This window comes from Pygocentrus nattereri, chromosome 16, assembly GCF_015220715.1.
Source record: "Pygocentrus nattereri isolate fPygNat1 chromosome 16, fPygNat1.pri, whole genome shotgun sequence".
NCBI lineage: Eukaryota > Metazoa > Chordata > Actinopteri > Characiformes > Serrasalmidae > Pygocentrus > Pygocentrus nattereri.
This window is the reverse complement of record NC_051226.1, coordinates 16,102,745-16,118,156: the sequence shown is the minus strand read 5'-3', so window position 1 is coordinate 16,118,156 and position 15,412 is coordinate 16,102,745. Positions and strand designations below refer to the sequence as shown.

General features: G+C 36.6%; 2 protein-coding genes across 2 annotated transcripts; one reads left to right on the top strand and one right to left on the bottom strand.

Moving 5' to 3' along the window:
- The first annotated feature begins 3,121 nt into the window (after nucleotides 1-3,121).
- Nucleotides 3,122-6,682, top strand: guca1d (guanylate cyclase activator 1d). Its single transcript, XM_017719872.2, has 4 exons — nucleotides 3,122-3,514; nucleotides 5,149-5,298; nucleotides 6,053-6,140; nucleotides 6,292-6,682. Exons 1-4 carry the CDS (start codon nucleotides 3,320-3,322, stop codon nucleotides 6,429-6,431), a joined length of 573 nt encoding a protein of 190 aa, XP_017575361.1. The 5' UTR covers nucleotides 3,122-3,319; the 3' UTR covers nucleotides 6,432-6,682.
- Nucleotides 6,683-8,262: 1,580 nt separating this feature from the next.
- alg8 (ALG8 alpha-1,3-glucosyltransferase) lies at nucleotides 8,263-15,390 on the bottom strand. Its single transcript, XM_017719888.2, has 13 exons — nucleotides 15,301-15,390; nucleotides 14,770-14,848; nucleotides 12,424-12,617; nucleotides 11,756-11,862; nucleotides 11,593-11,660; nucleotides 11,161-11,287; nucleotides 10,968-11,071; nucleotides 10,730-10,850; nucleotides 10,471-10,610; nucleotides 9,527-9,666; nucleotides 9,348-9,445; nucleotides 9,185-9,257; nucleotides 8,263-8,701 (listed from the first exon to the last, which is right to left on the bottom strand). The coding sequence occupies exons 1-13, from the start codon at nucleotides 15,387-15,389 to the stop codon at nucleotides 8,467-8,469; spliced, it is 1,575 nt and encodes a 524-aa protein (XP_017575377.1). The 5' UTR covers nucleotide 15,390; the 3' UTR covers nucleotides 8,263-8,466.
- Between the last annotated feature and the right edge of the window lie 22 nt (nucleotides 15,391-15,412).

Genomic DNA, 15,412 nt, shown 5'->3' with positions numbered 1-15,412 from the left:
TAAGGACACAAATAGAGAGTTGCTAAAAACCGCTGAACAGCTTCCAGAGCCCAGTGAACATGCAGCGCTGTCCCAAGAAGATAAGGTTAAAAAGAAAAAAGTATTTCATCCCAGAATCTCTACTCAAAGACACTGATATTTATAGATCCAGCACAACAAACACTAACACACAGTGGTGAGAGTGATCCACCCCCTATTTAATACCTGCTCTGTGGTGGTCCTGTGGGGGTCCTGACCACTGAAGAAGAGGGTGAAACAGATGAGCTACAGTCTGGAATTATAGAACTACAAAGTGCTCCTATATGGTAAGTGGACCTGATAAAATGGACAAAGAGCGTAGATAAAAGGTCAGTATAGGACAGTGGTGAAAAAATACAAGCATTGTGCACTTGAAAGAAAGTAGTGGTAAAAAAAAGCACAGTACCTAAATACTGTACCATATCCAATTATCCACTGTATACTGTACCCAAAGTGAACTTACTATGGAGTTATTATAGTTCATTTTTAATTATTTTGATGAATATCTATTTTTAATCAAGTATAAATATCTCAATTTCAGCCAAGCTCACAACTGTTGTATTTTGTCAATCATCGATCCTGTATTTCTTATGGATTAAGTTGCGTCTTAAGGACTTATGTAAGGACTAAATGTACAAAATGTACAAATTGAATTTTCACTGTTTTTTTTAAATAAAAGTGTTTCATGTAGCGTGTAATGTGCATACCATTCATTTCCATAGGTTTATGTAAATTAAGCTGCAAAAACGGTGTGTGTTTTTACAATAATAAAAATAATTTAAAAATTACAACAAGCTTATAATTAAAAAGTTGAAATGACCTTCAAGGTGAATCTTGACCAAGATCTGTTTGTTGTGATGGGAAAACAAAAAGATGACCTGAAGCACATTTTACTACGTAACTTCATAAGAACCTCATACCTTCATAACTACATAAAAAAAGCCAAGTTGCAGGTTGTGGTCTGCTGTCTCACGCATGGACATGTGAATCAGAGCCAGAAAACATTTGATAGAGATTCAAGTGAAGAGGTGATTAATTGGAGACTTAATTCAAAAGATATAAAGCCAAGAGTGAAGGGATTAAAGTGGATAAAGTGTCCTTCCAGGCATGATCCGTCTTTCAGAGAACTCTGAACGGTGTCGTAACGGTGATGTCATGGCTGAATAGGACAACATAATCAGAAATGAAAAGAAATTAAAATGTTTGTAGTCCACAATCAAAGGGCTCCTAAAGCTACAACACTGTCTGTGTACTGTGAGAAACAAAAAGGACCAAACATCAATTTTACATTAAAATCCTCAGATTCAAACAGAAACAGAGCAACATTCCTCCTGAAAGTTCTGTTAAATTATGATTCAATTACGATAAAGTCATAATCAATGTAATCAATCTCTCCTACTCTGGATCACATCATCATCTCTTTGTAGCTTTGCATGTTCTCCATACCCTGAGCCTTTTAACTCATTTATGAGATCTTTTTCATTCTATCTTCACTCCTTACTAATTGATTTAGGTCAATAATCGTATTGCCCCTTTACTGTCTGATTGGCTCTGTAGGCTGGTTAGCACACACTGTTGGAAGGCTCACTTTCATGGCTTGTGCAATGCACAAAACCCCTTAATTTACCTTCCATCGTCCACAATGCCCTCTATTAGCACTTTAATATTTGTATGTGAAATTTTAAATGTCCACAAGTATCCAGACACCCCTTCTTATTAGTAACTTCAACTGCCTTAAAGTGCACACATTGCTGACACGTTTCAATTACAAAGCCTGTATAATCTCCAGAGAAAAGCACTGTACAGCAAATTTAATAAAACAGCAGAAGCATAAGAAGGCAGTGAAATTCACAGTTACACATTACAGCTCTGAAAGCGCCAGAGGAACTGCAGTGCCTTAATCCACTTTACTGTAATCAGCACATAGCTGACTCACAAACTTCACACGCCTCAAGAGTGTAGCCTTTTATTCTGGACTAAGCATCATCATCGGGAGTTCTCCACTCTGCAAATGGTAACTGATCTGACTGGTGTGGCACTGGTTAATTTGTCACATCCTACTGGTTGGTCCTATATGCTTTTATTCATACTAACTGATAAACTGCATATAAGTTGCATATGAACTACCACAACAGATTGGATTCACTTGCCATGTTAGCATCTTTTGTTATTTTATATAGAAAAAAAAGTATTTACAAATTAACAACAATTCACCAATGGGAATTTTTTAAACTTTGATCAAATATTTTAATAATTCCCATCAAGAAGCAAATAAAATGAATCAACTTTTGAAGAATTTTGACTTGTCATTTTAGGATCTAGTAAGGCTCTGTTTATCATTCTTGACACAGTTAAAATGTCTTTCTTTCTTAGTGCCCTACTAATTAAGCTCTTCCAAAAACCATATATTAATAATATTATTAAAAAATGAACCAGTCCAGCTTTTTTTTTTGCATCATCAGTCATCCATCCATCCATCCATTTTCTAAGCCGCTTCTCCGTCAGGGTCGCGGCATCATCAGTCATTTGGTTTCTAATTTTATTCTGTCCAACCTTTTAGATTTAAATAAGTGGGCTATCTGTAAAAACAAACAAAAACCCATGTGTTTAGAATAAGTGTCAATACATGATCCATAATAATTAGTTATTATTTAATAACAATGTGCATATTATTTTTATTGTTTATTATTATTATTAATAATAATTTATTTAATTATTGCTCATACTTACAATGAGCAATTTGAATTAATTGAAGGAAAACAGTTGATGTAGTTACTTAATGTTACAAGCCTTTTATTGTCTATTTATTGGTTTTCAATGGCACTGAACTACACAGATCTCCATAAAGAGCAGCATCAAGTGACCTCTTCTACACTTTCCCCTGCAGTGGCAGAACATGACAGGTGAGCTCAGGACAGGTTGCATAAGTATTCTTCTTTTCTGTGCCAGAGATTCTTTTAAAACAAGCACTCTGTATGTTCTGGCATTCAGCCCAAGAAGGCTGCCAATTATCCAATTATCCAATTACAGAGAGTTATTTTAAGCAACTAGCCCTTTTTAGTAGTATGTAGACATAAGAGGTTTAGATGGGCAGATTCTTGTTCTAGAGCCCGCTGAAGCGGCCAGTCTGCAGACAGCACTGTCCAGGTGTGGCTGGTCAGCAGGGCTCCTGGACACTGGCCTTGTCTGAGAGCACCTGAAAGGAATTTTAACAATCTCGGAGCAGGAACATCCACAAGGAGCAGACCACCAGGCAGCAGGTGAGGAAAGAGAAGTTTCCTCGGTGTAGCACGGTGCAGCAATGGGTAACAACCATGCAAGCCTGGATGACATTCTGGCCGAGGACATGCACCACTGGTACAACAAGTTCATGAAAGAGTCCCCATCAGGCCTGATAACACTCTTTGAGCTGAAGGCCATCCTGGGACTGCAGGGCATGAATGAGGACGCCAACAGTTATGTGGACCAGGTCTTCATCACATTCGACATGGATGGGGTAAGGACTACTTTGTACTGTACCTTGTCTTTGTTTCGTTCTTTTAAATAATGTCAATTACAAATGTTATATATCATCAGTGTATGAAGAAAACATCGCAATTTTTTTCCGAATTTGAAAATGGCAGCTGTTTTGGCAATGTTTTAAAATTTAATAATGAATGGAGGAAACAAAAGATTATTTATGGAACACTGACGGGCTAAATGAATTATATTTTACACCCATGACTCATGAGTCACATCCATAGAATAAGATGTGACTCATGAGTCATGGGTGTAAAATGATCAATATCAGAGTCTAGTAAAGGGGAACCCTACCAGTACTGCCAGACAATGAAATGCATTGCTAGGATCAACTCAGCACGGACTGTTGAGAATTAAGATAAAACTCAGTATTAAATAATGACATTCTTAGCACTAAACTAGCAGATGTGCAGCAAGTTTAAGTTGGTACATGAATGAGCTGAATAATGCTTTGAAACAATCCTCCAAGCAGACAGCTGAAATCTGCTTTGTCAATCTATTTGATTTGAAGTTTGGGTGCCTAATCTTTGTTGTAGGGTGCCAAATTGTGGGAGCCAAAATGTGGTGGCTCACATTTTAAACATTAACTTTTTAACCACACACACAATACCTTTTACTAGAAGTTAAGAATTTAATCAATTATATATAATATAAAATAATATTTATGTCCCTCTTAAAACCAAATATGGTATATACAGACATAATAGAGAGTTAAGAGTTGCCATCATTATTATACATTCATAAGCCCTTGTTTTAAGCCTTTTGGGTCTTGTCATAATCAAGAACAGCATAAAGGACATGTGTGGTATTAAGTAAACAAGTTTACTGATTGTAAAACAAATAAACAGTAGAGTTGCAGAATAAATGAAATATTGTAAGCAATGGAACTGCTTGTAGCGTTGCTGAATGGAAAATTCATAAGAATGTACAAAGTAATGAACATGTAGAGCTCACCAGAACACACAGTACTACTAGACAGGCATGTGAGAACATAGGATTGGCAGATTGATACTGATGTACATACCAGTCAATGACATAACTGTTAATAAGATGTAGAAACGGGGACCTCATTGACCTGGATTAGCTTTAACATTACGTTGTTGTTTTTTTTTTTTTTGTTCAAAACGCTGTTTTTTTTTTGTTTGTTTGTTTTTTTTAAATGGCTAGATCAACCTAAAAAAAATGAAAATAAAATCACTTCATGTGGTAACTAAATTAACTAGTTTTATTCAACCTAAATAAATCATTTGAATGAAGAATTCTTTCAATGAATGCCATTTTTTGAGTTGAAGAAAACTAGTTCAACTGCTTGCAGTGTAGGTTTCAATGCAGTAAAATGAATAAAACTGCAATAATCCTGCATTACCTACATGTTCTGCTCTTCATCAGCACAACAAATACCAGTTTTATCAAATAACAATTTGAAAAATAAAAATCACATCTAAACTTTTATCAGATTTTTTTTTCTGCAATTCTCTGCAGATGCTGATTTGATATCATTTGATATCATTTGATATATCATTTGATGTCATGGTGCAGTCCCACTATTAGTATTAGTTAGATTTTGAATAAAGGTGAAATGCTAATAAAATCTGTCTCTTCTCTGTTCAGGATGGATATATAGACTTTGTGGAGTACATTGCTGCCATCAGCCTGATGCTCAAGGGAGAAATCAACCAAAAACTAAAGTGGTACTTCAAACTTTTTGACCAAGATGGCAATGGAAAAATTGACAAGGATGAACTGGAGACAATATTCACGGTAAATGCAGAGAAAAGAATCAAACCCTTAGAGCGTCTGGATATTTATCATGCGTTATATTGGTCATATCAGACCTCAAAAGCATTGATTAAATTATAGAAGCATGGACACGTTTGTGGTCAAATTACATGTGAAATTAAACTAACAGAAAGTGAAAATAAGCTAACAACCTCTACAGAGAATCAACAAAGACAGCCCTTGCTATACATCTCTGGACCGTTATTTTGAGTTAACAAGAAATAACAAAGTTGTTATCCTGAGAAGTTATTTATCAAGATAATTTTGTTATCTTGAGATGAGACAATTAACTTGTTCTCTCAAAATAACAATCCAAAAAAAGGACTACCTCATGGCCTCTCTGGATGTCCATAGGCATCTTGATTTTACAATACAATTGTTTATTAATAATTTGTGCAATAATGTCACCGGTTTGACCACCGGTGAAACTGGGCGACGCTACTTACTCTGTAGATGAGCTGATTTAATCCCACTCAAGAGTTGATCCCTCTCCAATTGCCTTGGATTGACCTCACACAACCTCAGACGTCCTCTATATATAGAAATCATGCTAATGCTATTTAAAAGCTACTCGGATTTAGTATTAGGTCTGATTCCAAAAGTTACCTAAGAACCAATTTTGGTTCTTCATGCTAAGTGTACAGCACACATGAAAGGACAAATACACAACAAATTGCCATCAAGTTATCTATGACATGATTTTTTTTTTTCTGCCATGTCTTGTTCTTTACAACAGGCCATACAGGACATCACACGAAACTATGACGTCGTGCCAGAGGAAATGGTTACACTTATATTTGAAAAAATTGATGTCAATGGAGAAGGTAAGAACAGGCAAAAACCCCTAAGAGTTAAAGACAGAATCCTTGCAATGGTTTTATCCGAGCGCAACAATGCTGCTAGCTAAGCTCACAAGTGACCAAGTTTTGTGTCTACTGACCTGAATACACCTTTACCTTCCATTTTACCTCCAAGGTGAACTGACCCTTGAAGAGTTCATTGAAGGAGCCAAAGGACACCCTGACATTATGGAGATGCTGAGAAAAACGATGGACCTGACTTCAGTCCTAGTCATCATAGTTGAAGGACGACAGAAACCAAACAACTGCAAATAAGGATTTACCACAAAGACAATTCAGAAAACAAAGACAAAGCCCCCACAATTTTACTTGAAAACCAAACACAGAGAGTAAGTGGACTTTCTTTGGACAAAAGGGTGTATGTGGCTCAATCTGTAAGGTTCCTTCAAGAAGCACAATTTGAGGGAGACAGGTTGGAGATGTACACTAGACTGATCTGCTAATGCTTTAAGAGGTTCAAAGGAGACTGCTGGCAAGACTCACAAGAGAATGAATTAAAAGGAACATACTGCTTTTTAAAGAAAGGCAGAGGTGAGTTTGCCAAGAACAGTTGGAAGAAGTGGTGCTTAGGCAACTTCCATGTCAGTAAGCGCCTTATTTGTACTGAATGGAATGGCTTGCTATGAGCGGTAGGACTCAGAAGTAGCGATATCAGAATGTATAATGGTTTACAGAGAGAAAGGGAAGACAGAATATTGCCTTTGCTATCTAAACTTCACTAGAAACAATGCCAATACCAATCTCCACTATGCTGAAAGCTTATTTTGAAATATTGCAGAAGACAAATTCAGGTAAAAACACCACAATTTCAAAACAATAAATCAAATCACTTAAACAAAAAGGATCATAATTTCTCAAAGCATATTTGTACATGGGAGCCCTCTTTTGCCTTTGTTGCTTTAACATAACATATTAAGCCATGCAAATTTGAGTAGGTACTTTGTTCATTATTTGATGAAAGCAATGTTTAGGAACCAAAAATCCAAACTATTAAAGTAATTATGAGTAATCGCACCATTTTGTGTAAGTAAGTGCAATTAATCACAATTGTCTAATTTGGAGCTTAAAAAAAAAAACCAAACAGACAAAAGAAAAACACTATCTGAAAGAAAGGACTGTGGTCGCAGTGTTGTAGCAATAGCATGCATGCAGCTGGGCTTCAGGCTTGAACTTCAGATGGTTCAAAAGTTCAAACTAGGGAAAAAAAATGTTAACAGCATTTTTTTTAAATGGCATTAAAAAATTGGGGCACTGATAATTTATGGTTTTAACACTAACGTTAACACCACAAAATAAATAAATAAATTAAAAAATCATATGAAATATATGAATCATATGCTCACCAAAAATGTATAGTTCAGTGGTGAAGTTCAGACGCACCTCATCCACAAACACGGCTCATAGACCTACTGACTTCTTGTCAAAGTGACTGAAATTTTTCTCTGTGCCCAATTTTTTTCAATTCATCAAGTACATTAAACAAAAATTCCAAGTTTGTATGGCTTCAGAGCTCATTAAAACTAGCAGTAGTTTAATCACTTGATCAACTCAAGACTGCTATTGGAACATCTTTGCTGATCTTTCTGATGTCCTGTTTAGTTACTCAGTAACAGTTGTCGAGACAACACCGAGGGATGTCTGGTTGACAAGCTTGCTTAATTACTATTTTTAAGCAGCTGTATTTCTACTGTCAGAAGAGTGCAAGGGTGATCACTCACTGTGTTCTAAAGGTGTCTTCAATCAAAGCATTTGAATCAATGCTTTAACTGTATAGGAAATATAATCTACGAAGGCAAATTTTCTTGGTGTGATTGTTACTCACTGTTCTTCACCTGTAAAGCCTGAAGACAAAATAAATAAATCTGTATTTTTTCATGCAGTATGCATAAATTAATTTTTCCTCCTTGAGCTCGAACACAATACATTGTGTTGTTGCCTTATTAAGAATAAATAATGAATGAATAAATAAATAAATAAATACTTTATGGTGTTATATGTTCATCATAATAACCAGGAGCGATGCTTAGGTGCTGTCAAGATATTTGCCAAACTTTGTGATTAAGAATGAAGAATGAGATCTTTCAACTGGTTTAAAAAAAGAAAGTCTTTAATTAAAAAACTACACACAGTAGAAAAAAAACTCTGCAACCCCATAAAATGTTAGCAATTACTCATACCCATTCCCTGAAAGCAACCTCCTCTATAATGCAAGCCCTGAAGTACCCTTTTTGGTCACAAATTTATACTCATCATTTAATCGTCCTTCCACATTACCTCCAACCTCCACGACTTATTGAGCTTTAGCTTTGCTTCTGGAGTCTGCAGCAGTCAGCACTGAAAGGTAGAGTCTGATAAAGGAGTAGAGCACACCTAGTGCGCAGTAGACGGAGGTGAGGAGCAGGGGGATGAAAGGCAGCTTGTGCTGCCAGGAAGTCAGCGGGTAAATAAACTCACAGATGAGCTCCAGAGGAACCAGGCCCAGAAGATAAGCAGCTTCCAGAGAGTTCACAAGCTGGCCATGTTTACTGGATGATAAAGAAAAAACAGCCAGAGTTTAATCATATACATACAGCACTATTTTCAAACTGAAACTTTTTCAAATAATGTCATAATATAATGAAATGAAATAATTATATAAAATGATTATTTGTAAAGTTACAATAGTTATATAAGGGAAGTTATTAGTCAGTTCTATCATATTACATAACTTCTGTACATAAAACCTTTAGCATTTAACATTATTACTATACTGTGTTATACTGTACCATATATACATATATTTTATACCATAATATAGAACACTATTATATAACACTATTTATAGTGTATAACACTATTATTCCAATAGAACAAGTTATAATGCAAAAATCTATAATAATAATAATAATAATAATAATAATAATAATAATACATTTTAAACATATATATGTTTTGTACATAAAATAGCAATAACTTTGCAACTTTGCCGACAAGTTTTTAAATCTGACTTGAAGAGCTAGTGAACAGACCTGAAAAGCTTCTTCAGAGACACAAAACTGAAGATTGTAAACAGCAGCATGAGAAGGATTTTGATGGGCAGCTCTGTAGTTGGAAAAAGAAGACGAGATGTCTAAACAGTCAGCACAGGTCAGGTGATCTCGAATTGAGAAGGTGTCATAGTCAAATGCTTACCCTGGGCTGTGAAGAGCAGTGGAAAGAGAGAAAAATGGCCTGTTGTGCTGAGAATCAGAAATGTCCTAGCATCCTCCTTACTCTCAACGGCAAGAAAACTGGACAAATATATAAGAGTGTGTGAGCAAATCAACAAGTGTGACTAGCATTTGTTATAAAAAATGAAGATAAGCGATTACCTTAAAGGGAGTATTGCCATCAGAATAGCTTTCTCGTGCACATGCCAGCCAAACATGAAAGATCCAAGTGCACAGATAACCATGGAGCGCAGGAAACCTCTGGCTCCATTCGGTCTCCTCCACATACTGAGCAAGACAGGCTACAAGGAGCAAATAGTTAACAGTTGACAAGCAAACAGGTTACATGCAGCTTCAAAAAATTAAGTGTCCAAAAGAGACAGTGATTACTAAACTAACTGTCTGAAAATCTTGTTATTGGTGGCCTGCTTTGTTTTTAGCTGACAGCTGTGCTTCAGTTCTTGCTTGCTCATGAATTCTGAGAGTCTCTTATTTACTGTCATTTGTAAAAACCACCATCTGTAATTAAGGTGATTAAATGTGGAAAATTTATCTACTCTGAATTAAAATTCTCTACAGCACACTGTAATTGTATTACTTTACAGTGCATGATATAAACCACTGTATAGCTGTATATGCACACAAATACAAAGCTAAACAGACCAGACACAGATAACACATATTAAAAACACAGTAACAGAGTAGCAAAGTGAAAAATACAATTAAAATAGAGTAAATGTATATAATGAATGAATTCAATTCAAGTGCCAGGACTGAGGAAACCTATAGTAACTATTATTATTGCTGTTTTCAGAAGAAAACCTTGTACCTTTAAAGGAAAAGTAAAAAAACCTTCTTTACTTCTAAAATAAGTCAATGGGAACACTTTTTTCAAAGCCAATTTATTTTTTTGGTCCATTAATCATGTAATTTTCACACAACATAAAGGGCAACAGGCACTTTGACTTTGTGTCAAAAACTGAAAAATGACAAAAATAGAGATACGAGGTTTTGTCCCGACAGCAGTGATATGCAACATATTACAGAACAAGATGAACATGTGTAAACACTATTTAGGAGCTTGAATCTGCAAAGAAAATACTCACCAGGATTGAGAGTAATGTAAAAATAAGTGTCATTAAAGGAGACACAGATGGAAGAACAGAGTGCTGGAATTCTTGAACCAAACCCCCAGTCATCGAGGCTTTGGGAAGTTTGTTAATGTCAAGCAGCTTAAGTTTTATACCTTTAAAAATGCAAAACAAAACAATAACCACTGTATGGGATTGCAACCAAATGACATAACTTCTGATTGCAAATTTACAAATTGCGAACAGCAGGGAACACCAAAATGATTTTTCATACCTAAGATGGAAAGAGCTTTGTCTGCTATGTTGTAAAGAGCCCAAATATTGGGTGCCCAGTAGGCATGACATAGTCCTCGTTTGAAAGGGAAGAGCCTGGACACGACTTGTGAAAGTTGTCCCTTGAAGAAAGTTATAAAAAAAGAAAAGGAATTGAGTACCGATACTACACTTTATTAACACATTCATAGAAAAGAGGTTTTGTAAAATGTTCTACCCTTCACAGAAGGGCGACATACCATTATAATGAAGGGTCCAAATGATGCTGCAAAGGTGGACAAGACTATCGATCCAAGTGCTACTAACCGGAAAAGGCTAAAACTCTTCCATTGCAATGAACCATCTAAACAGGAAACAAAGCGTTTTTTTAGGAGGATTACTTGAATTTCATGAGCAAAAGAGACAGTGTAAAGTAATCTGGTAAAGAAATACCTGCATTATTTTGAGTGAAGCAGAAACATCTGAGCAGGAAGATGCCATAGGCAGGTGCAATATACAGATATATATGCTTCAGATTTAAGAGGATGGAAAACAATAGGGCCCCTTCCAAGTGTCTACCCTGTTTAATCATACATGTATAAAGATGTTAAGAACATCCAGAATAAGAAAAGAATTATACAAGAGAGCCTCACACCAGAGAGAAAAATTTTTCAAGTTTGTATTATTAAATAAACATTGATTTATTGTTGTATCTGGTGCGAACATATAACTAGAGGTCTAAAATTACAGAAATACCCTGTTCTGCAAAAAAGTTTAACCATCATGTTGTAATTCTTATTAGAGTTTGTTTGGCATGTATTTACAAACTATGAATAACTAAATGGGTTTGTTAAGAAAGAAATTAAACCGACTGAACAACCGCACCTGAAAATGTCGTGCAACTGACAGAAGCAGTACACCAAAGAGGAATCCATTATACTGGAAATGAATGTCTGTATGACACCATTCAAGGTCAAAACATGTACTCAATTAGTTAAGAGCATTTAATTATGTAACATTATTGAGTATGTTCATTTTCTTAGGATACGGTCAATGATGAGAAGGCCAAAATTCCATAACAGCAGTGCAGCCAGGATGAAAGACGGCTTTCCCAGCTGATCCTTCCCCTTCTCTTCTCGCAAACATTTGCAACATCTAGAAACAGTTAAAACTTAATGATTAAACCTTTCAGTAGCATATGTATATTTATGTACACATAAATAGAGATAAATGATAATCGATATAAACCCATTGTTTTAATATAAACATCATCTTGAATTAGGTCAAGAACAAAATATTTATGTGGCCAAGATCTTTTTAAAAACAGTAAAGGAGCTACAGTACTCTATTCCTTCCACATACTTACTGTATTAGGAGGAACAGTCATATGCAAAGGTTTGACAAGTCCACGCCACATTTTAGGTTTTGATGATTTTCTAAATGCATCATTTCTATTTAACATAATAAAAAGTAATAAAATGTAAAACATAACCCAAGTGCCATCACTTTTGCACATGATACATTTGAGAAACCCCCCACCCCCCGGCCATGTTAAATTTACCAAAGAAGCAGTAATTGTACATTGAAACGAGTGTTCTCTGTAGATATATATGCAATACAAAACATCATTTGACCAGGGGTGCCCAGACCTTTGCATACAACTGTGTAGTAACAATAACACTGCACCAAAGAAATATATGATTAACATGATCTTACTCTTTAACTGCATAAATGAAGACCACATCAGTGACAATGACGGACAGTCTCTGGAACAACACGGTGGCGGAGCTCGCATAATTCAAATTCTGCACCACCAGCATCTCCTTATCAAAGTATCTGGCAACATGTGACAGTCCATACTCAAACCAAGCAAACAGGGGAGGATAGTCCAGTGTCCACTCAGATGTTGCCTACAAATGCACATATAAGCAACCGAATAAAAAAAAATGTAAACACTTTGACAACCTCCAGTCCTCTGGCTGGCAAAATCTTGATATTTTGCTATACTTGATATAAATTAGTAGACTGTGCATAAGCAGTGAGCTGGTTATTCAGGATACAAGCTTAATCAATCCAGGTAAAGAACATTAAAAGGGACTATATCCTACAACCCCCCCCCCTCCCCTATCCCCTTTTGACATTAGTGTGATTTTATTCACCAAAAATGTTCAAAATTATTTTATTTATTTATTGGTTTATTTATTTATATTTGTTTTTTTTTTCACAAACAAATTCTAAACTCTCTTTATCCTTATAATTAAACAGGCTTTTTTGTTACTGTCTTTAGGACTAATATACACTATATAGACAAAACTATTTGGACACCTACACTCTTAAAAACAATGGTTCTTCAAGGGTTACTTAGTCAAGAAAACTGTTGTATACAGAACCATGAACACCCAAAGAACCCTTAGCATGATCAAAGGTTTCTTTGCATCATGAAAGCGTTCTTCAGATTGATGGTGAATATGCAGGAGATGCTTCTATATAAAACCTTTTTTAAAAGGGTCCTATATAGCACCAAAAGGTTCTTCTGCTATTAGGATGTCAGGCTTGTAACAATAGAAGAACGATTTTTGGTGCTATACAGAACCCTTTTCAAAAAGGCTTCATACAGAACCGACAACAGATTCTCCACAAATCTGAACTCACAATCTCCATTCTAGCTCATCATAAAGGCGTGTGATGGGTTTGAGGTCAGTGCTCTGAGCTGACCAGTCAAGTTCTTCCACATCAAACTCACTCAGCCATGCCTTTACAGACCTTGCTTTGTGCACTGGGAATCAGTCATGCTCGAACAGAAAAAGGGCCTTCCCTCAAACTGTTCACACAGAGTTGGGAGCATACAATTGTTTAAAATGTCTTGGTATGCAGATACATTAAGATGATAAAGTGGTCTAGGCCAACCCCTGAAAAACAACTCCATAGCATTATTCAAACTTTACAGTTGGCACAGTGAGGTCAGGAAGGTAAAGTTCTCCTGGCATTCGCCAAACCCAGACTGCAATCCAACACCAAGTTCATGTGGTCTGCCACTTCGTGGTTGAGTTGCTGTGGTTCCTAAACGCTTCCACAACAATACCACACCTAGCTGATTGAGGAATATCTATGAGGAAAGATATTTTGCAAACTAACTTGTTGCAATTGCGGAATCATATTTCAGTACCCCACTCAAATAAAAATGACCTTCTTCTTCTTCTTTCGGCTGCTCCCTTTAGGGGTTGCCACAGCGGATCATCTGCCTCCATCTTGCCCTATCTACTGCCTCCTCTACTTTCACACCAACCATCTCCATGTCCACCTTCTCTACATCCATAAAACTTCTCTGAGGTCTACCTCTTCTCCTTCAGCAGCTCCATCCAACATTCTTGGACCAATATATCCACTATTCCTCCTCAACACACGTCCAAACCATCTCAACCTGGCCTCTCTGGCTTTATCTCCAAACTGCTCCACCTTCACTACATCCATAAACCTTCTGTGAGGTCTACCTCTTCTCCTTCTACCCGGCAGCTCCATCTCCAACATTCTTTGCCCAATATATCCACTATTCCTCCTCAGCACATGTCCAAACCATCTCAACCTGGCCTCTATAAATAAATAAAATATAAATATATATAAATATAAATAAAAATGACCTATACTTTCACAAATGTCTGTAAAGGCAGACTGCATGGCTAGGTGCTTGATTTTATACACCGGTGGCAATGGGACCAAAAGAAACACCTTCATTGAACGATAAAGACGTAACCCCTACACTTCTGTCACTACAGCGTAAGGATCGGATCTCTGTACTGACTGGCTGCTCCGCATTGTGTCTCATTCAAGGCTGAGCAGAATGAAACACTCCTTAAAACTTCAACATGAACAGTGCTGTACACTGAATAGGTTAATATATTCACTGGCTTTTGTGACCAGCAAAAAGATTTATTTTTGTATCTTAGCTTTTAAATATAAACCATAAACACAGTTTTGAAACTGTAACACTGTTAATATCCAACATTTATTATAAAAACCAATGAGGGAACTTCGGTTCTCTATGATACAGGCCCTTAAACTTACCTCGTAATACCACTGGGACACCGGCAGAGAGTGAGTGACAGCGAGCCAGTTCCGGTGGACTTCAAAATCTGTGGAATGGCTGTGATAAAGTGGTTTGAGCAAGTTACACATTTTGATTACTGACGGTACATTAAAAGTCGAAAAGGCTATGGAGCTGCACCAGTCAAACGTATACTTGACGCATTACAGCCAGTTTATGAATCCAGGAGGTTAAACCGTAAATAAAAATGATTTGTTAAGGTTCACACAACTGTGCTCCAGTAAACATCTCTGCCAATATGAGCCGACGTTAGAAAGCACACAACTGAAGTCAGCTCCTTGTTCGAATTTTTCCGTTCCACCTTAAACGGTACAGTAGTTACAGTTGTAATAATATCTGCTGCACCATTTAAGGTGGAACGGAGCTCGAACAGTGGATTCCAACCAGATGGCTTCAGCCTCCTAGAGAAAGCGGACTGACAGGCTGTCTACAAAGAGGAAACACAGCGTAAGGTGCTGTGGTTCTTCTGGGTTTCAGTAAACCGCACTTACTAAGCATTTATGAGGAGACATTTGATGAAGGAAACCCCGAGAGATAGAGCCACAAACCAGCCGCTCTCCCTACTCACTGGCGCAGCCATGACAGCGCGCAGCGAAATAAAGA